The sequence below is a fragment of the Lampetra planeri genome, chromosome 17, assembly GCF_965212315.1.
Source record: "Lampetra planeri chromosome 17, kcLamPlan1.2.h2, whole genome shotgun sequence".
Taxonomy (NCBI): domain Eukaryota; kingdom Metazoa; phylum Chordata; class Hyperoartia; order Petromyzontiformes; family Petromyzontidae; genus Lampetra; species Lampetra planeri.
This window is the reverse complement of record NC_136123.1, coordinates 6133632-6158439: the sequence shown is the minus strand read 5'-3', so window position 1 is coordinate 6158439 and position 24808 is coordinate 6133632. Positions and strand designations below refer to the sequence as shown.

General features: G+C 45.9%; 1 protein-coding gene across 1 annotated transcript in view; it reads right to left on the bottom strand.

The window, feature by feature from the left end:
• The window catches only part of LOC144723317 (N-terminal EF-hand calcium-binding protein 1-like), a 44372-nt gene extending 34683 nt beyond the window's left edge, over nt 1-9689 (bottom strand). Inside the window, exons 1-2 of the mRNA XM_078602012.1 lie at nt 9106-9689; nt 2576-2600 (exon numbers count right to left, since the gene is read on the bottom strand). Coding sequence (XP_078458138.1) covers nt 2576-2600; nt 9106-9216 — 136 coding nt within the window. The 5' untranslated portion in view covers nt 9217-9689. The remainder of the gene's footprint in view (nt 1-2575; nt 2601-9105) is intronic.
• Between the last annotated feature and the right edge of the window lie 15119 nt (nt 9690-24808).

The following is a 24808-nucleotide window of genomic DNA, read 5'->3' as shown; positions in this document are numbered from 1 at the left end:
TACAATGTCGCGTTCAGCCCGGGCAACAATTGACCCAATCTCTGGCGACAACTCACGTCCGGTCGCACGAACATGGGGGCGACTCTCACCAATCATTGGCGCATTGCAGAGAATCAGATCCGAGGCTCTCCATTGCTCTGCGTTGAATTTAGGTCACTGCGTCACTCAAGCGCGTTGCTTTTAAGTACGTAGGTAGGTACGGTAAATACCCCGGTTTGCGTCGGCGGTGCCTTCCGAAAGGCGCCACGACGAATATCGAAACGCCTTCAAACGAAGCGATTTACAGGGGGTAGGGCGGTGGAGGCGGAGGCTGAGAGGCGACGGTTAACGAGCGAGGATGGACGATGCTGCTGTCAGCGACTTGTGGGTTGAGGCGACGTAAATCAGGTCGTGGTGTTCATAAAGTGGCGACGCATTTGCAAAACGACGTAAAACGGAGAGACGTAAATCGGGCTATTGCTGTACGAATAAATTAACATGTGTTTATGGCATATGTTTATATTTTTTTTTTATAAATGATGCACAGTAATATAACGACAAATTATGACAATTAGCTTATTGTGCGTCTGTCCATAATGGTATGATCTCCTGTTAAAGAATGATAATGAGGTAGCAGTTTGAACTGTGTGGTTGAAATGGAGGCCACATATTGCTTCCACTGTGCCGTACGCTCTATACACACTTTTTTTTTTTTAATCAATATGCTCAAGTTAACTCTTAGCATCACGTATGAGAAGCATTCGAGGAAATTTAGACCGACGGTGTTCGGCGAACAACTTGGGAACTCTGAAATCTCGATGGGCCTCGATGGCACCAAACACCCCTGGCGGACACGTGGAGTTTCAGGGGGGATGAGACTCGTGATGAAATATTGATGCTATCGCGCGCGTGTGTGTGTGTGTGTACAGTTTTATCGATCTTGCTTGAACTGCTGTAAAATTATACCGCTTTAATAATAGATGGGACAACTTTATGGACGCTCTGTATAATCGCATGCTTATTACATTTGTGCGGTTGTAAATGCACCACAGGTTTTATTATCACGGCCACTAATTCAGAAGCAAAAGGTGGGGGAGAAACAATTCATGAAATATTTTTTTTTTATAGGAATGCATTGATTGCAAAGATATGTTTACACCTTTCCATAAATCAGAGAGTGTGCATGTGTATGTGCCCAATCAAGTAACTCTTTCCCGTTCCGAAATATCTGCAAGTTGCTGGGTGCAGGTTCCGTTCACGTCTAAATCTCGGAACGCACAAGCGGAGCAGCGTTTATTTTATTTAGAGAGGCATAGCGCCGTTCTTATTAAAGACGTTGTACTCACCGCAGAGAACTGCAGCGACACGACCGCACTCTATGATAGCTGGCGCCAAACTGTGCCATGCGCCCTCCCGCACGGCCTTGTGGGAGTCTCGGTGCCGAGGATAAAGTTATTTTATTTCAGTTTTTTTTCGAGCTGCGTTTTTATGATGTACGTGTATGTCTTCGGAACGGAATCGGAAAAAAAGACTGATGTACACGTACACTATGACGTACACGTACAAATACATCATGGTGTACGTGTATGTCTTTGGAACGGAATTAGAAGAAAGACTGATGACGTACACGCACACCATGAAGTACACGTTCGTCTTCGGAACGGGAAAGAGTTAATCAATTCAGTACTAGGCACCTGGCGCTTACAAAAATATTTCGTGGTGGAGTCAGTCACACTGGCGACAAACAAGAGAGTCGCAACGTGACTGGCAAATTGACAGGTCGCCAGGTTCAGGTTTCCTGAGAATTGTACACACACATTCTTAGGTTTTTTCGGTAAAGTCACGTAGGTAAAAAATTAAAATTAATAAAAGTAAAATAAAAATAAAATCACGACGTTTCGGAGGCAACACAAGCCTCCGTCTTCAGGTGGAACCGTCACAGCCCGACAGCTGTATCAAGTAAATGAGGGATTACAGGAGATACCACTCCGTATATATAATGGTTGAGGGGGGCAGGGCCAGGAACGGCACACTTTTTATTAATATGGTAAGGTGAGGCTTAAGACTAAGAATAGACTAAGAATAAGCCTCACCTTACCATATTAATAAAAAGTGTGTCGTTCCTAGCCCTGCCCCCCTCAACCATTATATATACGGAGTGGTATCTCCTGTAATCCCTCATTTACTTGATACAGCTGTCGTGGCTGTGACGGTTCCACCTGAAGACGGAGGCTTGTGTTGCCTCCGAAACGTCGTGATTTTATTTTTATTTTACTTTTATTAATTTAAATTTTTTACCTACGTGACTTTACCGAAAAAAACCTAAGAATATGAATCCTTGCAGTCACGAAAGCTTCAAATCTAGAATTGTACACACGTTGCTTTGGCTGTGCAATATTTACGATCTGACTACAAGATGCTGCAATTTACTCCCCATCCATTACAGATGTTCATGCCCTCTCCACCGTCACTAAAGGGACCCATCAATGTTCAGTTTCATGAAAAAGAAAATAAACAAAAACGCGCAATGAGCTTCATTTTGAAAGCATTTTTTGTGAAGTAGAGAGTGTCAGGATTGGCAATGTAAAATTCTTACCGTTTTTGTCAGCCCTCCGAAATATCTGCAAAAAAGGACACATTTTCACTGAGACCTCTTTTACCAGTGGCAAAATATAGTAGTAGGTTTTTACCCTTTTAAAAGGGTAAAAACCTACTACTAGCACACATTTTGTAACCGTTAGTTCACGAAAAATAATGCGAGGTCTTACATTCATGCCACTTATTTTGAATGCACACTATTCTACGAGTTCTTCCTGCGAGCTGATACTCGGCGAGTGAAGGAAAACAAGGAGCCGGCGTGAGTTCTGATTTGGGGTTCAGGAGCATTTGGAGGACAGCGTTTCCACCCCTGGGGGTATAAAAAAAGGGAAATATCATGGGAAAAGGAATATGGGGCAGTACATAAATGACGTCACGCGATTTTGGACGATTTTGACCCCCCCCCCCTCGTCACACGGCGTCACAAAAAGTCAGACCCCCCCCTAAAATATGACGTTACAAAGCTCTGGCCCCCCCCCAAAAAAAATAAAACATGTTTCAAATCGCTTTAAACTATTGTCATTGTAGTGCGTATTTAATGTGGCGCTGCACTCTGATGTTGTAAGAGAAAACATTTATTAAAACGTCTATTTAATTAAGTAGAACGTGTTGTCTATATTATTTAAAGTTGCGCATTTTGATGTGACGTCACATTTCTGAAACCACCCCCCCCCCCCCCGTCGTCACACATCGTCACAAATGTCTGACCCCCCCCCCCCCCAGGTGCGTGACGTCATTTATGGACGGCCCCTATCTAACAATACCAGAAGACGGGAAGACTCCGCGTAAAATGCTTTGTCTTGAGCGGTGCATTATTACGCAACCAAGATAAACGGGGACTTTATTTTACGTTGTATGAATACTTATATTCAGGATTTCCCAGAACAGCTACATCAAAAAGAAGCTGATCATGGGAAAACCAGGAAGAGGTGGCAAACCTTCTGAAGGAAGCATCTAAATGAATTTCCGTTTCCCTGCAGAGACATCTACAGAGTGTTAGGTCACTGTGATAATTGGTCATGCTGTGTCTAATATGATTATAATTGTTCCCATTTGGATATCAAATCCACAGAGGCCAATGGATTTCTCGTTCTGTCGTTCTCCTCAGCTAATGCTGATGCATGCAGCACAATGGTGTGCACGTTGCTTGTTGTTGGCAATAATAAAATGCATATAATGAATAAATTGTCCAGGGAAGTCCTACTACATTGGAGTTTTGATTTTAAGATGTTTTATGCCAATTAATGATGGGTGCGTATAGTACTAGTGGGAGGAAGCCAGGGCACACAGAGAAAACCCGCATGCGCGAGGGGACAACACTCCAGCTCTGTACAGATGGACGCAGATGGCAATTCGACAACTTGCTGTACCGCCTTCTCCTGGCGAGTCAGGCTATGACACCTTCTCGACCTTCTCGACAGATCGGGAGTTTTACAATGTTTGTGGCATCCACCAATCCTTGCTGCTGCCTCCACAGTGCTATACGGTATGTACATATGTTTATAATATGTATAACCAGTAAAAACAAAGTTTTTCACTATAAATCATTTATATGCGTGGCGGCTAGAGTCCTCTCGTCCTCTGGCTTGAGATGGCTGCCACCTATGGGTCAGATGATTGCATTGCACCATTAAGCAGTTGGTAATTAAATATAATATTTTGTCCTAAGAAGTGTAACATTTTGGAAAAAAAATTCACGAACATTAATTGTCACGCACAACGAGTCTGTGTGGAAAATGTCAGCTCGATTGGATCACGGCAAGTGGGTTAAAAAACGACCGAAAGATTTGCACGGTCGTAAGCAAGCACGCGAACTTAATATAAAGGATTTAAAAAGGGACACCATCGTGGCAAGATGTTAACTCCCTTGCCTGGTATACAGGAGGTTGCGGTTTCGATCCCGACCTTGATGCCTGTATATTTGGAGTTTGAATGTTCGTGTGGATTTTTCTCCAGGTCCCTCTGGTTTTTTTTCTTCCACATTTATAAACATTCGTCGAGAGCATTTAGCTGCTATAAATTTCCACGTGATAAGCCACTTCGTTGAGCTGTCTTTTGTGGCCAGGTCGCTTCTGAAAAAGAACTACATAGCTCAATGGGCCCTACATGTTTTACCACATTGTCGCAGCAATCAACGCAAGCCACACACCACCCACACGCAATTCTGTCCTTGGAACCATTTCGAGGGCATTTTTAACATTATTTTTAAATGATACGTTTTTCTGTAAGCATCCGTGACTAAATATACGACCAAGTGTTGAGTTCTTTTGTAAAAAAACCGAAAAAGATATAATTAGTCTTTGCGCTATTGTCACGTCAGTGGAGATCAATGATGTGTGGATTGATTCAAGTAATGAAAAAGGTTATTTTCAGAAAACCCTTTAATTTATTATCAGCATGGCATCCATTCCTCTTTGTTTTATCCCAGCATAAATTTATTATGAAAAGTGCACACTAGCCCCTCATTCCTCTTCCCTCCTCCCTCTGTTGACATAACTACATCACATAAACGCGTCTACTGCCCACCAGCCTGGGTGTCCTTCACACCACTGTGTTTACCGCACCAGCAAACCTGTAAGGTTTCATTCCTCGCAGAAAACAAGTGGACCGAAAATATGAATTTGTGGCCAGGGAAAGAAAAAAATACAAATTATATTTCATTTGAGTCAATATCTCCGTCGAAGGGTCGTCATCAATCTTCATGAAGCCCCGCCGGTTATTTGTACGAGCTGAGCGCTTTTTCTTCATCAGTTTCATTTTTCGGTCCTTATTATGCACATGCAGTATAATGCGTAATGGTGTGCGTCGGTCTGCATGGACGGAGCTCGCGTAGAATATCAGACATGACAAGTCCATTGTGGTTGTAATTAAGAAATTATAAATTGAAGTCAACACACTTCTAATATGAAATTATCTGTTTCTAGCTTTGGTGCACATTTTTTAATTAGAACTGGAAATGTTCCAATTACAGCATTGTACAAGTGCTCCTGCCGCACACGCCATGGGTGAACAGCGGCCCAGTTGGCCACCCTGAACTGGTCCTTGGTGTCCCCCACCCCCTTGATTCCCAATACTGCATGGAGAAGCCTTCGTGCAGCAGTGGATTGAGAAAGCGCTGTATAATACGATTAGTGGTGTGTGTGTGTGTAAAGCCCAAACCATCAAACACATCACCGATGAGTGTGCGCCATCCACGCACCTCCTGGCGGTATCGCTGCAATCCATACAGCGTCGCCTACCACTTTGGATTCGTCGCAGGACCTTAACATTCAACTACGACATCGATACAAACTGTTGCTTCCCCTCCCTCTACGCATGCCATACGAAAAGGATCGAATAAGTAGCATGTGTCGATCGGTGAAACAAGATTATATTTTAAATTAAGGTCTGGGTAGTGGTTAATGTCACGATCAGGGTGAAGGTCAACGCAAGGGTCACATCCACCACGGGGTCAGGATGTGGCCTGGCGGTGGCGCGTTCGACGCTTGTCGAGGAGCTGTCGTGGTTTGAATTCACCGGGCCGCCCTGGTTATCACCGACGGCGCTCCGTCGTGGACGTTAAAAGATACCCTCCTGGCGTCATTTGAAACGAGAGTAGAGCAAAGTGCGCGGGTTTCACGGTGCAAATCCACCGCGTTCTTTTTTTTAGTTACACCACAAATATTGCGATTCCACATTGCAACATGACTCCCTAATGCAGACCCTATCCACCTGGGAAACATAGCGCCGTTGTGATCGCACTGTGCTATGGGAATGGTGCATGACCACATGTACTAAAAAATAAATATAGTCATTATTATGGGCTGCCTTCTGTGCGAAAGTATGAATCTTTAATGCGTCCGCGTCTTTGTGTGGACGCATTGAAACACTCCGATGCACGCGTGTAGATGTCAATGGAGGTGGGTCCTCTTTCCACGCAGACAGAGCTGGCCGGAGATGCACACAAATAGGGCATGTCGTCTTTCATGCATGGGGAATGCATGCTACACAGACATGTGTTTATCCGTTCAGTTCCAAGGCAGATGTATAAGAGGCACAACTCAGTGTAGCCTACACCGAGACATGTGCATTCAAATGAATTTGAAAATCTGGGCATCTGTCTACGATCAAACTGGAATTTCAACTGTAATGAGTTGACAGTTACCAATGACTGCACACAAAAAAATACTATTAAGTTTGGTTTTGCTTTTAACTGTGGTTACTTTCCAACCCTGAGAATTAAACATTACAATTGTCATGGGAATTTTTTTTTTAATCTTTGAAGCAAGGCACCTAGGAAAGTAGTGCCGTCTCGTGTGGATAAGAGGTCACTTTAAGGGCTCTCGGAATCAGTTCTACGATAACTGCTTCCACGGACCATTCCCTAACAACACGGGCTGTTGTGCTGCTCTGCAACTATTGAAATAAAATTGGGTAAAAAATACATAAATAAGAAAAACAGCACTATTCACTGTTTAAAAAAATAATGAAATGAATACCTTTTTCCCCAGTACAAAACATGCGTGTATGACCATCAAGAGGTTTTAATCAGCCTAAAATGAGCAACGTGGCACAATTTGTGAACACTTACAACTGAATGGACAGACAAGCGAGTTTTGATTGTGCAAGCCATCATCTTCTCGTGCGTGAAGATACTTATTTGGGTGCTCACTAACGCACTTGCATCGAGGTGGATGTCCGTGAGAGTGCCATTATGTAAATAAATGTGCGCATATGTGCGAGAAATCTAACTGCGTACAAAAACAAAGATCCCTCACAGAGCCTTAACAGACTGTTGGGGCAAGTGCTGTTAGCGAGCACCTATGAAGGCCGGCACGGTACACGAGGGGGTGGGTGGCCAGCACCACAGTACAGTACAAACACGCACACGACAACATGTGCCAACATTCCTCTGCTATCATGTGCGATTCATAAGCAGGTCAGACGACAAATCGCCTAAATCGAGCAGTTTTCTTCGTGCACAAAATGATGCCAATGCATGCACATGCTCATTATATGTTACAACACCATTGATGCACGGTGATAATTGAATGCACGGAAGAGTATGTCACAGGGAGTGTCTGCGCGAACGCGCACACAAATATTGTGGAAACGAATAAACTGCAACAACAACAAAAACACCGTATCATTAGGAACCCACCACACTTTGTGACGGGACGTGCACACGCCTTATATTGCCACGTCGCACGTTAATAACGAACTTTGCACCTTCTTGATGGGTGAGATTGCATAAATGCATGCGTGCAGTGTGTGTGGGGCTCCTGGAGTGCACAGAACTAGCACGGCGCGGGATCCACCGCTCCGATTCTGAGAACGCGGTACCATTTTTTTTTTAAAGAGAGGCTTCATGGCCAGTTATAATTATGCGTGTGGATCGATCAAATCGCCATTGTCTGCAATCAAGTCACACATATAGAGATACCCTATAACATCCCACTCACATTATTACTCTATACGTGTGTTTTTCTGTTGTTGTTGTTGTTGTTGTACAAAAGCGTTATACTGTGACGTGGGCTTCCATAGGGGACACCACACGCGCACACGGACTGCGATGCTAATGATCGTACCATCGCTTTGCTAACGGGTGCGCGCGCACACGCGCTATGCTCGCTATCCAATAGCCTCGACAGCGCCGCACGCGGAGACGATAATTGCACACAGTGGCATCCAACGCCAGACGCTGATCGGGACGTGTGTTTTTTAAAACATACAACAATACATCACTTTAACGCACACGGTGCAGTCGAAGCGAGGAGCACCAAGCGCGGTCGGAATGAACATATATTCACACCTCGCTGTTAAAGCGCACGCCAATTGCCCGCTAGAACGGACGCACACTGCTGGAAGCCCCTACGCTTGGAGCCGAGTGAGAGCGCTTCGAGATACAATCCTCCGCTGTAAGTGTGAAGTAGAGCGACGCATTCAGCGGCCCGTGGAACATTTGAGGATTGTCGGAACACAACGAACGCAACAACAGCTGGACAGCATACACAGTAGGGGTGAATTGTGGCACGGCTGCTCTTGGCAACGATGCTATTAAACCCATTAATGAGAAGGGGGAAAAAATCAACACATTCGTCAATAACACTGGATTCCAATCAGTGGATGATCAATCAATGGGTGGTGCATACATAGATGGCGATGCTCGATACAGAGACAAAGATCCCCCGTATAACCTGAACAGACTGTTGGGGCAAGTGCTGTTAGCGGTCACTTATGAAGGTGGGTGGCCAACACCACACCCGGCCGCCTTTGTCTCCCGAGTGATGATGTTTACGCACCGCACCAGGTACTCATTTGAGGCCGAGTCGACCTGACGGAGACCCAGGACCGGCTCAGATAATCGTCACTACTGGTGTTGGCCGTGAGCGGGAATCAAACTCGGATGGCCGGGTTCAGAGCGCAGCGGTGCGTTAACCGCTGCGACAACACCGCTCCCCACTCGATACAAAGCACACACAACACACACAACAGACACACAACACACACAACACATGAGTGTGTTGTGTGTGTGGGAACCGCGCTCACGTCTTGGAACACCGACATGCCCCGGGTCGAACTCATCCCGCACGCTCGCATGCCGCTCTGCGAGGGGCTGCCCTCGCCTGCGGCCGCCGACGCGTCGTCCACGCTCGCCATGCCGCCTGCGTGTCCCGCAGAGCCGTGCTCTTCCCGCGCTCTTCTCGCGCTCTTCTCGTCCTCTTCTCGTGCTCTTCTCGCGCTCTTCCCGTGCTCTTCACGTGCTCTTCGCGTGCTCTTCACGTGCTCTTCTCGTGCTCTTCTCGTGCTCTTCTCGTGCTCTTCACGTGCTCTTCTCGCGCTCTTCCCGTGCTCTTCTCGTGCTCTTCGCGTGCTCTTCACGTGCTCTTCTCGCGCTCTTCCCGTGCTCTTCTCGTGCTCTTTTCGTGCTCTTCTCGCGCTCTTCCCGTGCTTTTCTCGTGCTCTTCGCGTGCTCTTCGCGTGCTCTTCACGTGCTCTTCTCGCGCTCTTCCCGTGCTCTTCGCGTGCTCTTCGCGTGCTCTTCTCGTGCTCTTCTCGTGCTCTTCTCGCGCCGCCCTGGGGAAACTCGAACACGCGAGCGAGTAGCAGCCTCAGCGGTGGCTCCCAGCAGCAGCAGCGGTGGCCTCGGCGTCCGCTTCTATTTAAGAGGCGGCGAGGCAGTGGGGGGGGGGGGGGGGTAGGAGGCGTCATTGCGCAAGGGAGGGAATACGCGAGGCTTGGATTGAGGGGGGCGTGGAGGAGAGAGAGAGATAATGAGAGAGATTGAGAGTTGAGAGAGAGAGAGATTGAGAGTTAGTGGCGGGGGAGGCTTGGCTTGAGGGTGGTTGGGTAAAGAAATATCGAGTGGGCAGAATTGGAGAGCGCAAAGCCAGAGAGACGCGCGGAGGATGAGGCAGAGGATCGGGACGGTCACTGCTGATTATGTACAACAGGTGAATCATCAATTTGGAGATGCGGTCCAATTCACTGCGATATGGGGCGGGCGGGGGGGGGGGCTTTGGCTGCGTTTCTGTCGGGTGCTTCGGAGGTTGAATTGGTAGCAGCGAGGCTGTCTTCATTGTGCACCGTCTGTGCTAATTCCTGTGGAATGAGTCGTTGTAAATATCATCGCAGGTGCGGCAGTGCATCGTATGCGACCGCACAACCAATTGTGTTCTTTTTTTACGTGCCCAAAAAAAACATTTGCAATAAACTGTGTGCGCATGTTACGGTCAGATGATTCGTTACTACTCATTACAAAAAAAAACACAGAGAATAATTCGAATATTCGGTCTTCATGTGGTAATACCAAAATTAGCATAGTGTACACGCTTTGGGTTACAATGTAAATGGAGCATTGATAGCGGCACATTCCCCATTAGTCACTGATGTATAGCTTCGTGTCGAGCATGCGTAGAACACGGCAGCAGCTAACATTATTATGATTATTAATGCTCAATGTATTCGCTGAATACCCGTTGAGCTCCCCGTGACGTGTTGTACAGTCGAAGAAGCAACCACATATGTTTCCCTATCCAGTGGTCAGGATGGAAAGCCCAACGGCATGCATTGCTGGTATTGTTCATTTCTCTTCACCAAGCACGTTCCCACCGATGTGTAAAGGCAATTATTCCGCGGCAAGGCAGAGTGACCTTTGCACATCTAATTGGCTCGGTCTGCGGAAAGCAGGTGCGTGCAATTAAACAAGGTTCACTTGAGCGGCCGATAGCTTTGTGACCCAGCTTTTTTGAAAGGAACATTTCGGTATTGGAACTGTTCGGAGACAATTCGAGTGCATTACAACAAAAATATGTTCGGTATTTGGATCACGTAACGGTAAAATCGCAGCACTGCAATCGCTTGCTCATGCCACTGCTGCCAGAAGGTCCTCCTACTAGGTGGAACCGAAGACAGCACCTCTGGAGGGTGTTTGACCGACTCTTCTAAGCTGGCCAAACGTCCTGGAAGCTGTGGGAGTGCCCACACTTTACCCCACCAAACGCGATCTGCGGATCGCCTAACCGTGGTTGTTCCTATTTATACCGCTGAGTGGACAGAGGAGGGGGTAGGCTGGGCTTAAGAAATGTGTCCCGGCGACCTCTGGATGACAAGGCCAGCGTGCTGACCATGACACAATATGTATATATTACTGGACGAATCCGATGAGCTATGAAGCTTTTTATTAAAGATGTCCAGTCGGGGGCGGGTCAGCAAGTTACAACAACAAACAACTCACGACAGCTTCCTTTAATTCTATCACTGGGAGTAAAATACATATTTAGATTACGTTTTAACTTGTGACAGAAAAGCAATGTTGTTTTTATTTGATCTCAATGATTCCCGATATGATCACTATTTCAAGAGCAACTCAACCAAGCATGTACTAAGATCCTCATATAGCTTCATAGACGGTTGGGGCCAGTGCTTTTAGCGAGCACCTATTAACGCCAGCACAGCGCATGAACACATTGTGTAACCAGCACCATCGCCAGCCACCTTTATCTCCCCAGTACTAATGTTTGTGCACCACACCAGGTACTCATTTGAGGCTGAGTCAACTCAGGGAATGCCCAGGATCATTTCAGACATCACTGACTATTGATGTTCGCCTTGTCCAGGAATCAAACTCGTTCGCAGGGCAGTGCGCTAAAACCACAAATATGAACGTGTTTTCTAATATGTATATTTCTCTCATGATTAGCTTTATATAGTGTCGTCGTTCATGCAATTTGCATCTCACAATCCCTGAGGACCCAAAAGGCAAGCTGGAAGATTGCCAAACGTTGAGCTCGCAATTCTCTATATATTAAGCTATTTCCCACCAATTAGTGAGTGTTTATGCATGTGAGAAGAAACCAGAAGGGGCAGATTAATCAGTCCACACTTTGCCGTGCTGCATTCTCCTGGTAAGCGTAGGGTACGGCGCCTCGATGCCCACGGGATGTGAGTTTCACAACATTTCGTGCGATTCACCAACGCTCACTGCCACCACAGTGCTGGATTGGAGGCCCCCTCCACTTGGCGTGTTGCGAACGCGTGCTGCTCAGCACGATGTCCGACGTTTCTCTCGACACGTGGAACTAAATTCAGTTGATCCATATTAGAGGTTTTTTTTGGGTTAGATCGCGTAAATATATAAATGTGTCGTTCAAACCCGCCACTACCCGACACAGCCAACTAAGTAAGGGTTGTCACGTAAACAGAACGTGGCCGATGCGTCACTAGTACAGCACACCGCCTGTGTGTTGGAGAGCCAAGCCACGACATTTACAAACTGAGTAACGACACATTTATATATTTACGCGATCTAACCCAAAAACCTCTATGATGGATGATATTGGTCGCCAAAGCCTACCACGTGTTGAATTCAGTTGCTTGATAATGTACAGCCCAAAAGCGCGTCGCAGAGCTGCACGGCAACAACCGAGAACTCCTGCCCAGTAGAACCACACATTAACACGCAGTGGTGGCAGGCCCCTTCAAGTTCTACATTCACAGCTGTGGTTCGTGGTTTTTGAGCATGGTTGGCACCGTACGGTGCGAAAGAAGTTCAACAATCGGTCAGATGGGGCCCCAATATTTGATTTGTCTCGCACGGTCGCCAAACGTTAGTGCTCTAATTAAATTAAAATAAAATGTGGAACGTAAATGAAAGCATTTTGATTAGAAAGCAAAAATTAAATCGCGTTTTCAACACGTTGTTTTTGTTTATTTTACACTCTTGTTGAAAACATCTCATGGTGGTTGTCAAGGGGGCCCCGACTCGTCGCTTTGGCCACCAGTGGGGGGGCAAATGACCCTCTCTGACCCCACACTCGTTAAGCTGCTGACACACACAGTGAACATTTGTATAGCACACGGACGGTGATTTACTCAATCCACTGTTTGATGAGGAAAAAAAAGGATGTTGGGATGCTGTTGCATGGCATTGTCGAGTGTGTATAACTCACTCTGTGTGTGTCCTGTCTGCCTTATGTGACAAGGGCACTGATGCAGGCCACAGATTGCCCTACTGGCTAGTGGATAAGGGCAATGTCAGATACAGATATGAATTCAAAGATTGACCTGTCCCATTGAATCGGAATCAAGATAGCATCCTGAGCTCTGCGACGTGTCATTTCGATGTGCACGCTTGTCTGCACACACATACCGTACACCAATGTGTATATATGTTTTATATTTATACACAAAAGCAGCTGGGTTATACAGCAGAAAAAAAGGCATGAGGATATATGTGCAATTTCAAATCCAACCTCACGTATGTTGTGAATTATCAGCGTAAGTATTCTCTCTGCCAATGTGCTAAGATAAAAATTGTCCCACGAGCAAAAGCAGACGGCTCTGCACTGCTGCAATAACGGCCTAATTTATAGAATGACACCACTTACTGGGGGGAACAGTGGCTTAGTGGTTCATGCACTCCGCTATGAACCCCGTGAACCAAATTCAATTCTCAGCTACGGCTACCATAGGTGATGTATGTATGTTGAACTTTTTCGCACCGTTCGTAGCCAACCGTGCTAGTCGGAGATGAGTGAGTGATAACTCTACTTGTCCTGGCTCCCCTCACTTCGCTAATCCGCACTGACCGGCACGGTGAGGTACCGCCAAATAACCCCCATGATTGACGTGGGCGCGGGGTTGACCTAAATCTAGCAGTGGATTGAATAAGATTCGTAAGTTATCTAAATTCTACAGCGCGCACCAACTTACCAGATTGTCCCTTGCGCTGTGAGACACCATTTGGAATAAGCATGTAGCCAGGAGGCAACACATGGCATCTCTTCATTGTGCGTGTGTGTGTGTGCACGCTCGTGCTTTAAAACTATATATAAAGCATCCACATGAGTACCGCTGTGAGATGGGAGATGTCACAATGGGAATGTTTGATGAGTCAGGAGAGCAAGTCAAGTGGAACATTTGATTTAAGGGGTTGGTTGTTGTTTTGCTGAGCCCCAGACTCGTCACCTCAACTTATCTGGCACTTTCGGACTGTGACAGGTTGCAGCTTTGTGCCCAGAGGCGGTGTTGGACACCCAGGTACAGCTGTACAGGAGGGTCCCAATGTCCTGTGACTCCCATTGAATTCCCTAAAACTTAATATTTTTAAAAGGCGTATTTAAAAAAAGAGATGAAAAAATTGAGGGGTCAATTAATTCAGAATATTTATTTATACTGGAGGAATTTGATGAGCTATAAAGCTGTCGAGTAGGGGCAGGTCAGAACGTTACAACAATAAACAATAAAAAACACAATTGGAGATCACAAGCCATCTCTGACCGCCCTGTACACTCCGTCACAGCGACGGACAACATTTACAACATTCCCCTTGTAAAGCTGACAATGGGAATTGTGTGCGTTGGCAGGTAGACATCATGGAAGAAGAAATGGTTTTTATTTCAGATATTCAAAGCTTTTTTATTCATGCCCGGCACTGTAGAAATAAACACATGGGAATGTAATCTGGGCTGTGAAAAGGCCACAAAATCCGATAGCACAATGTCCCGAGCACCAACACCGGCTCAGCTTTGGCAATAATTGTTGTGAGAGTGTAAAAATAGACTCAGAAAAAACTGTGGGCCTTTGTCGGCAGAAGTCTCTAAGTTTGAGTGGATCCTCTCATTTCCTCTGGTTCAATTTCAAATCCTCCCTCTGCTTGGGACATGAGGCAATATGCGCGCATGTCCAGAATCTGTTTTGTTGTGGCCAATATTTCTACAGCGCATAGCATCTATCTATATACACAGTAGATAACATTCCATCCCAGTTTGTTTATTCGTACGAACTTTTACAAACTTCATGTTTTTTTATCTATAGCTGGTATCGTTTGAAAATCCGTCTGAGGATGTGCAATCAAACAAAATTATTCTACAATCTTTCGTTGCCGATTTATGAGCGAAAAACGCACTTATGTGGACTACAGAATTCAAGACCCTTCGACGCTAACGTGCTTATGTGCACTACGAAATCAAAGTTTATCTGCTGGTCGCGAGGACCAACCGTCAGCCCAGCGAAAGGCGTCCCTAGCAACGGTGACTCAAGCAACGACATCCCTAGCAACGGCATCCATAGCAACGGCATCCCTAGCAAAGGCATCTCGAGCAACGGCATCCCTAGCAACGGCATCCCGAGCAACGGCATCCCGAGCAATGGCATCCCTAGCAACGGCATCCTTAGCAACGGCATTCCTAGCAACGGCACCCTTAGCAACGGCATCCCTAGCAACGGCATCTCGAGCAACGGCATCCCGAGCAACGGCATCCCTAGCAACGGCATCCCGAGCAACGCATCCTTAGCAACGGCATCCCTAGCAACGGCATCCCGAGCAACAGCATCCCAAGCAACGACATCCATAGCAACGGCGTCCCTAGCAACGGCATCCCTAGCAACGGCATCCCGAGCAACAGCATCCCAACCAACGACATCCATAGCAACGGCATCCCTAGCAACGACATTCCATAGCAACGGAATTCTATTCAATTCGGGATTAATCTATCGCCCTTTGCAGGGCGCTTTACGATGCAAGCCGACGGCGGTACAGGAGAAGGGGCAAAAGGGGAGCAACGGGTGGGGTGGAGCGGCTGTCAGTGAGGGAGGTGACGGAAGGGATGGAGGGGCAGGGAATGGAGCCGATGTTGCTGGGGTAGGGAAGCCGGAATTCGGTGGAATCTGATGGTGAGTGAGGGCGTCTGACGGGTGCAGCGTGGATGAGAGGCAGTGGGGTATGGGGCACGTGCGTGAAGTAGTAAAATGGGCACGGATGTGAGTAGGTGAAGGGTGGTAGGGGCAGAGGTCTGGTGGCGGGATAGTTGAGCTGATTGAGGAGCACTGCGTAGGGCACGGGGAGAGATGTGGTTAGGTGCACATAGAAAGCGAGACGTGGGAGCCGGGTCAGGGGGAGGAAGATGACCGGGGCACTGGGAGTGGGTTAGAGGCGGGGAAGGAAGCGGTAAGTGGTGGAGGCAGTGGAAGAGGAGAAGCAACAGAGAAGAGGAGGAGCTGAGGGTGGAGCGAGGGTGAGAGTCTGGTGTGGAGGAGGAGTTTGATTCAGTGCAATGGGGCAAGAAAAGAGAACGAATGGAAACGAGACTGGGCGCAAGGAGGTGAAGGGACATTGAGAAAACAGGAATATTGAGATTGAAGGGAGCGTGAAGGGACATTTAAGGAAATGAGAGAAGACATGTGGATGGATGGATGGAGGGGGGGGGGACCGTGCCAAGCTTTGAATAATTCTAGATTTGAAGCTTGCGTGACTGCAAGGATTCATACTCTTAGGTTGTTTCGGTAAAGTCACGTAGGTAAAAATAATAAAAATAATGGAAATAATAATTACTTATTTATATTAGTATTTAATATTTATTTAAATATAATAGAAATAAAAAATGTTTTATTTCTAGTATTTGCATTCTTTATTACTTATTTAAATATAATAGACACAATTATGTTATTTCTATTATTTTTCCAATCAATTTCATTATTTATTTTTTATTTTAAAATAATAGAAATAAAAATTATTTTAATTTCTATTATTAGTTCTATTATTTGTATTATTTATTTTTATTTAAAAATAATATAAATAATAATTATTTAATTTCTATCATTATTTATATTATTTTTACTACTTATTTTTATTTTTACCTACGTGACTTAACCGAAAAAAATCTCAGAGTAAGCTGTGAATACTACGGTGAGGAATTTTAAAAGACAGCAGTGACAGACAGGGAGCCAGTGAAGTTGTTGAAGGAGCGGAGAGCAGTGAAATGTGTGCGGAAGGTTGATAAATCGTGCAGGCAGCTGCCTTTCGGACGTGTTGGAGAGGGATAAAAGCCTAAGCAGGGAGACAGACCAGGAGTGAGTTGCAGTAATCCAGACGAGTGACGACAAGGGGCAGTGGTAGTGATGAGGGAGCTGTGTGTCCTTCTGTTGTGCGTAGAATTCGGCAATGTGGGGAGGGAAGGAGAGAGTGGAATCGAAGGCAACACGGAGGGTTAGGGTGGTAGAGTTTGGGAAGAGGCTAAGAAGGTGGTGGGGGGGGGGGGGCGAGATTTTTTAAAGATTCATGGGAATTAAGTTGTGGGTTATCCGGGCTGGTGCGGCTGTCAGGCAGGACGAGACGCGGAGGGAAAGATCTCGGGGGGTGAATGATTTGGCGGAGAAGAAGATTTGAGTCTCATCGGCAAAGTGGTGACAGAAGATATCGAAGCAGGAAAGAAGAGACTGTAGGGGAGTTGGGTGGTGGAGGAGGATCAGCAGTTGAAAGAGACGGTCGATGAACGATAAGTCGGGTGGGAGCGGATCCATGAGAGCGGGGTGTCAGAGATGCCGAGGTTGGAGAGAGTGGACGTGAGGATGGGGGGTGGTCGAGTGTGTCGAAGGCAGAAGACAGATCGAGAGAGATGAGGACGGAGGATAGACCGGAGCGACGCGAGTTGGTCCAGGTGGTTGTGGATGTTGAAGGAGGGCGGTTTCAGTGGAATGGGGAGGGCGGAGTCCAGACCGGTGGAGGGGATACGGTGAGTGGGGAGAGATGTAGGATGAGAGGCGGGAGTGCACTCAGCGGCATCCCTAGCAACGGGATCCCTAGCAACGGCATCCCTAGCAATGGAAGCGCGAACAACGGTATCCCTAGCAACGGGATCCCTAGCAACGGCATCCCTAGCAACGGCATCCCTAGCAATGGCATCCCTAGCAATGGAAGCGCGAACGGTATCCCTAGCAACGGGATCCCTAGCAACGGCATCCCGAGCAACGGCATCCCTAGCAATGGCATCCCTAGCAATGGAAGCACGAACGGTATCCCTAGTAACGGGATCCCTAGCAACAGCATCCCTAGCAACGGTATCCATAGCAACGGCGTCCATAACAACGGGATCCCGAGCAACGATATCCCTAGCAACGGCATCCCTAGCAACGACAACGGCATCCCTAGCAACGGCTGGGCCTGCAGGAAGCCATTGGTGAGCATCGGGGAACCTGGTGGGGAGGTGCTGTACGGAATGTTTGATTGAATCAGGCAAATGTATCATTAAATTAATGAGTGATTGGATGAGGGAGAAATGACAAAAATTTGCATTTAAGACCTGTTTTAAAAAATCGTTGACAATGCCGTTTATATGCACTGTGAAAAATCAGGAGTTGTGCCCTTAAACATGTATGTGCACTGCAAAATCAAATCGGAATCTTTCTTCATTCTGGAGGAATCCGATGAGCTCTAAAGCGCTTTTTCACAGACGTCCAGTAAATGTGTTGCTGATGTTTTTCGGCAGAACACAGCGTGTGGTGCAAATGAGCAAAACGATTAAATGAGGTGAGAATGAGAGGGTTCACGTGCGCGAATGAATGGGGAATGAGTAACTGGATGAGGCATGAATGAGATCATTAGGAAAGAATGGATAAATAAGGGAATGAGTGAGTAAATAAGTGGTGTGTTGGAGTATAGTTTGGTATTGTAGTTGAGGGTGTACAGTGGTTTAGTGGGGTGGTATATCGATAGTTGTATAGTGAACTGCTGTAGTAGTGTACAGCAGTGGTGTAGTGTGTGATGTAATGGTGTAGTGTAGGGGTGGAGTGTAGTTGTGTCGTGTGGGAAAGTAGTGTCGTCATATCAAGTCGGGATTTGTCAAAGGTGTGTGTGTGTGGTGAGTGTTTCATCACTAGCCACTTTGTTGAGCTATCATTTGTGGCCAGGTCGCTTTTGAAAAATAAGTTAATACCATGGGGATGATTTAGTGATGTATTTGTATGTGTTTGGGTGATTTGTTTACCTTTCCTGTACTTTGCACGACTATCATGTGTTTGTATTGTTTGTTGTTGTAACGTTCTTACCTGCCCTTACTGGACATCTGTGAAAAAAATTGCTTCATAGCTCATCGGATTCCTCCGGTATAAACAAAAATCTTCTGATTCTGAGGTCTGGTGTGTGTGTGTGAGTGAGAACAATGAAACCGGTGGTTGATGTTGTGCTGGGTGATGTCTGCTGGGTTTCAGGAGAGTCGTATGTCTGGTGTCAGAAAAGTAGTGCCTAGACTCTTTGGTTCTTGCTGTGGTTGTCCCACTTGATGACGGACGCTTGTGTTGCGCCCGAAACGTCGTGATTTAATTAATTTTCTTCCTACGTGACTTTACCGAAAGAACCAAGAAGATGAATCCCTGCAATCACGAAAGCTTTATAGTGAGAAGAAGAGCATTAGGTGGGAAAAAAAGAGCACATTTTTTTTACACAGCACGTGCACATTGCAAACGTGTACACATTTACCTCCACGTGTTGTATTTTACAAGTGAACAATTTACAGCACGGCTATGCACAAACAGAAGTTAATTCATCACGGGTAAACGTGTTTACAAAGAACTAGTATTATGGTAAACGTGTTCTTTCTCACTCAATGCGGCATCGCAGTCGCTCGGTGAACAGCTAAAGCGCCATTACAATTGAAGAGATTCTTTAAATATTAAAGATAATTGTGCGTTTATTTCACGTAAATTATTTAAATGTTATTGTTTGTGTTTGTGTGTGCGTGGAAAATGTTGCTGTTGCTGTTTAGCGTTCGTAATTACAAACAAAAGACGTCAAACATTTGCTGAGAGTGAGACAGGATTTCTGGCCACGGGTGTTTATTCGTATTAATGGTTTTGTGAAAAGAGAAGACGCGGTTTAAATAACATTGGTGGTATGGATCCCCGCAGTCACGAAAACTTCTAATCTAGAGTAGTGCCTGCTAAGCGTCTACCGAGTGGTGGAGGTGTCACGTGTGTCTGGTGATGGTCAGGTAGATGACTTTGGAGTGGTGTCGTGGGGGTGGTGAGGTGTCTGGTGAGGACCAGAGGTCAGGTGAGTGGTGGGTGACTGGCAGTGGTGATAGGTGAGTATCTGCAGACAATGGCAGGTGGGTGAGGAGTGTCTGGTGAGTGTTGAGAGTGGCCAACAGATGAGAGACGGAGAAACCATGAAGGGGAAAATAGTTGAGCGAAGGGACAGACATTGGGAAAGATAACCGCGTCTGTTGGGACGGGCTGCCCTCTATTTACACCTATACAGGACATCGTTATTAACACTACGTACATTTTAGCGTCATTTATTCTACATTCACAATCGTTTTTCTTTGTATAATTCCATACGCAGTACTGAAGGAAGCTTGCTATAATTGAACATTACATCAGTCTCCTTTCTTTTGTAAGCAAACACACCAACGGTATCCTTCGACATATTTTTCTACAATTAAATCGACAACAGAAGCGACCTATTCTAGATTTGAAGCTTTCGTGACTGCAAGGATTCATACTCTTAGGTTTTTTCGGTAAAGTCACGTAGGAAAATAAAGAAATAATACTGATTTATAATAAAAAATAATTGAAACATAACATAAATAAAAAAATAAATCACGACGCGCTGTGACGGTTTAACCTGAAGACGGAAGCTTGTGTTGCCTCCGAAACGTCGTGATTTATTAATTTATTTCTATTATTTTTCTATTAATTTTATTATTACCTGCCTGACTTTACCGAAAAAACCTAAGAGTAAGAAGCGACCTATCTTGACAATGAGTCATCAGGGCACGTGTGTGCGTGAGCCAGTGCGTGCCAATAGCGGTTGTGTCTTTAGAATTTTTAAATTAAGGTCCGGGTAGAGGCTAAGAATTATGATCAGAGTTAAAGGTCAACATTGGGGTCACAATCATCGTGAGGTCGTGACGTGGCCCAGCGGTAGCGCGATCGGCGCTTGTGGAAGAAGTTTCTGGTTTGAATTCAAAAGGCCGCCCTGGTTAAGTATGTATGCTGAGCTTCTTTCGCACTGCCGTCGGAGGTGCGGGTTATTAAATGGAATTACTCCAACACGCCGGTGTGCCGTACTTGTAACGAATTTGCATGTTTTGTTTACGTGACAAACCTTACTAATTGCCTGTGTCGGCTGGTGGTGGTGGCGGGTTTAACGACACGTTTATAGTCATACTCTCTGGTTCTTTCGGTAAAGTCACGTAGATAGAATAAATAATCATAGAAGAACACGACGTTTCGGTCGCAACACGTTTATATCCACGCGATCTAACCCCCAAAAACCTCTATTGTGCAAAATATTGGTCGTGAAAGCCTACGTGTTAAACTGACTGCGGGTGCGTTAACCACAGAACAAAAATACGCGCTGTCTGCATTGGAGATGCCAGTTCAGAACGTGGGTTCACGAACCTGTCGCTGTAGACCTCGTGTGTATGTGTGTGTATGTGTGTGTAGGTTTTCTCGCTGTGGGGAGCGGTAGTGTAGTGGTTAGCGCTTTGCGCTATGAACCCAGCGACCCGAGTTCGATTCTCGCCCACGGCCAACTCCAGTGACGATTATTTGAACCGGTCCCGGGCCTCCTCTAGGTCGGCTCAGCCTCAAATGAGTACCTGGTGCGGTGTGTAAACATCGCCACTCGGGAGACGAAGGCAGTCGGGCGTGGTGCTGGCCACCCACACCCGCGTGTACCGCTAACAGCAATTGCCCCAACAGTCTGTTATGGCAATACGGGGGATCTTTGTCCTTGCTGTGTCTCCTTGTTGTTACTCGCGTTTGTCAGGATTTAACCCGGGTGATTGGATGCGCAAAACCACAACCCGTCTCACACGCTCAGATACATCGCTAAGCCGAATTACACCACTCGCCCACGCACGAGATCATGAGAGTTTATTTAAAGGTTAGACTGACTCATTTCAAAAGGCTAATTAATTAATGAGATTTATTCTCTAACAAGGCCCAAGTTTAGTAATGTTGTTTAACCTGCTGGCGCACTGCAGTGAGACCAGTGAAGTTATTAAAGGCAAGTACAATAGTTTTGTACAGAATTAATGCATTTAAAATAGCTTCATTACATTTAATGTCGTAAAAACACAGTGCACTTCATTGTAAATTTTTTAAACACATTTTTGTCATGCTATTTTCTTTGATCAAGACAACTCACCGTGTATTCACCAAAACAAAAAAACATCGACTCTTTAGCTTGTTTGAAACGTTGGACATACTCCAACATTCGCTAGCACCTATTATCAAGGTTTACTCGCCAGAGGTTGGGGCAGCTATCCTCATCGCTGCCCCGACGTTTGTTGTCGTGTTCTTCCGGAGTTTAACGACTCGGGGTCTGAAGAAGCTCACAGCACGCGGAGCGGAACGACAGACATTGTGGTGTACAATGATGTGGTACAATCCGGTTAACTCGTCAAGGAAGCGGAGTGGAGCACCCACGAAGGCCGACACGGCAAGTTATAGCCTTGTCCTTCTCGTCCTCTTATGTCAGCACATCACAATAGAAGGTGTGTTCAATCTCTCACCTCTCGATTTGTGTTGTATTGCGCCTTTCACTGTGTTTCTTTTGGTGTTTAGTTTGTTGGCCTTCCCCCGCACCCTCCGGTTAGAACTGTTGGCTACGTACGGTGCGAAAGAAGTTCAACATACATACACGAGAGGATCGCTTTGTGGAAAATAACGTTAAGAATCAAAGATTGTAAATAGACACACCAGATAAACCAATAATAATAAAGAATACGAATGAAAATACTGTAATAAGTGGAAATACATATGAATTGAATAAACCATGGTTCTTAAATGTTAACGATAACACATAATTTACAAGAGTGTGAATGCTATATCCCACAAATCTGTTTGCAACATTCCTGTAAAAGCAGAAACAGAGGCAACCTCCGTTACAGATCGTGTAAGGCAGAGGTGTGGACTCGAGTCATGTGACTTGGACTCGAGTCAGACTCGAGTCATGAATTTGATGACTTGCGACTCGACTTGGACTTGCATAACAATGACTTTGTCCCACCTCTGAGGTGTGGACTCGAGTCATGTGACTTGGACTCGAGTCAGACTCGAGTCATGAATTTGATGACTTGCGACTCGACTTGGACTTGCATAACAATGACTTTGTCCCACCTCTGAGATGTGGACTCGAGTCATGTGACTTGGACTCGAGTCAGACTCGAGTCATGAATTTGATGACTTGCGACTCGACTTGGACTTGCATAACAATGACTTTGTCCCACCTATGAGGTGTGGACTCGAGTCATGTGACTTGGACTCGAGTCAGACTCGAGTCATGAATTTGATGACTTGCGACTCGACTTGGACTTGCATAACAATGACTTTGTCCCACCTATGAGATGTGGACTCGAGTCATGTGACTTGGACTCGAGTCAGACTCGAGTCATGAATTTGATGACTTGCGACTCGACTTGGACTTGCATAACAATGACTTTGTCCCACCTATGAGATGTGGACTCGAGTCATGTGACTTGGACTCGAGTCAGACTCGAGTCATGAATTTGATGACTTGCGACTCGACTTGGACTTGCATAACAATGACTTTGTCCCACCTATGAGGTGTGGACTCGAGTCATGTGACTTGGACTCGAGTCAGACTCGAGTCATGAATTTGATGACTTGCGACTCGACTTGGACTTGCATAACAATGACTTTGTCCCACCTATGAGATGTGGACTCGAGTCATGTGACTTGGACTCGAGTCAGACTCGAGTCATGAATTTGATGACTTGCGACTCGACTTGGACTTGCATAACAATGACTTTGTCCCACCTCTGGTGTAAGGTCACCGCATAGTGTAGGTGCTTATGATATGTAGGTGAAAGCTCTGCACCATGAAGATACTGAGCCAGGCTGCATCCTGTGACAGACGAAGGCGGCTCCTCTGGACGTATGGGACCAACAGTTGTTTTAGGTTTGAGGGACCACGGTTATGAAGAGTGTTATGTCAAGAGCGTGCCCTCAAAATCAACCCTGAAACTGGGAAGAGTCCATTGAGAGCCATGAACTTTTTTTTTACAAGGAATATAAAATTAAAATGTAAACATTTTTTACCAGGTAAGGCCCACTGAGCTGTATAGCTTTTTTCAGAAACGACCTTTACACAAATGATAGCTCAACGAAGTGGCTAATCATGCGTAGTGGCTGATCATGTGAAAATGTATAGCAGCCGAATACTCTAAACGTATGTTTCTAAATGTGGAGAGAAAAACCGGAGGACCCGGAAGAAAAAAATCCACGCGACCACGGGGAGAACACGCAAACTCAAAAAATATAGGCGTCAGGTTCGGGATCGAACCCACAACCACCATCAGACCAGGCGAGTGAGTTAATATACTCACCCTTACAAGGAATATACCCATGTGAAGCGTTTGACCCAGGAAAGGTCTATGGCTTAACACGATCATCAATTGAAACTCGTGTGAGTGACCAGCGTTTGAACCCAGGTCGTGGGGATTGTAGCACATTGTATTGCTGCTTTCTACGTACACACACAGCCACAGGTACACAACACAACCAGTAAGTGCTGCAACCGTCCCGTGATAAATAAAGCCCTGTGCGCAATAAAGTAAAGCAAGCGCTGAAATAGGGCATATATAGAGATATATCAAAGTCAGATTTAGAACTCTATCATTTGTTTATATGTAAGCGCACGCGCACATAAACAGAGAGACTTGTTTTGTTTACCTTCATAAATATTAATGATCAATTTTGTGGGCCACAAAAAGTATTGCTGCGGAGGGAAGCAAAGGCAATTGTCCCACAATGAAGACAAATAAAGACGAACGCTCGTTGCAACGTGTGGTGGGGCACATCCCCCTTGAGCATCGCCGTGACCTTCAACGTCAAGTGAGTTAGGTCTTAAATAAAACAACTGCAGTAATTAAATGTCTTGGATTTGGCGGAAATGAAAACACACACACACGTGCAAAAGTATATACACCCACGTATAGACCTA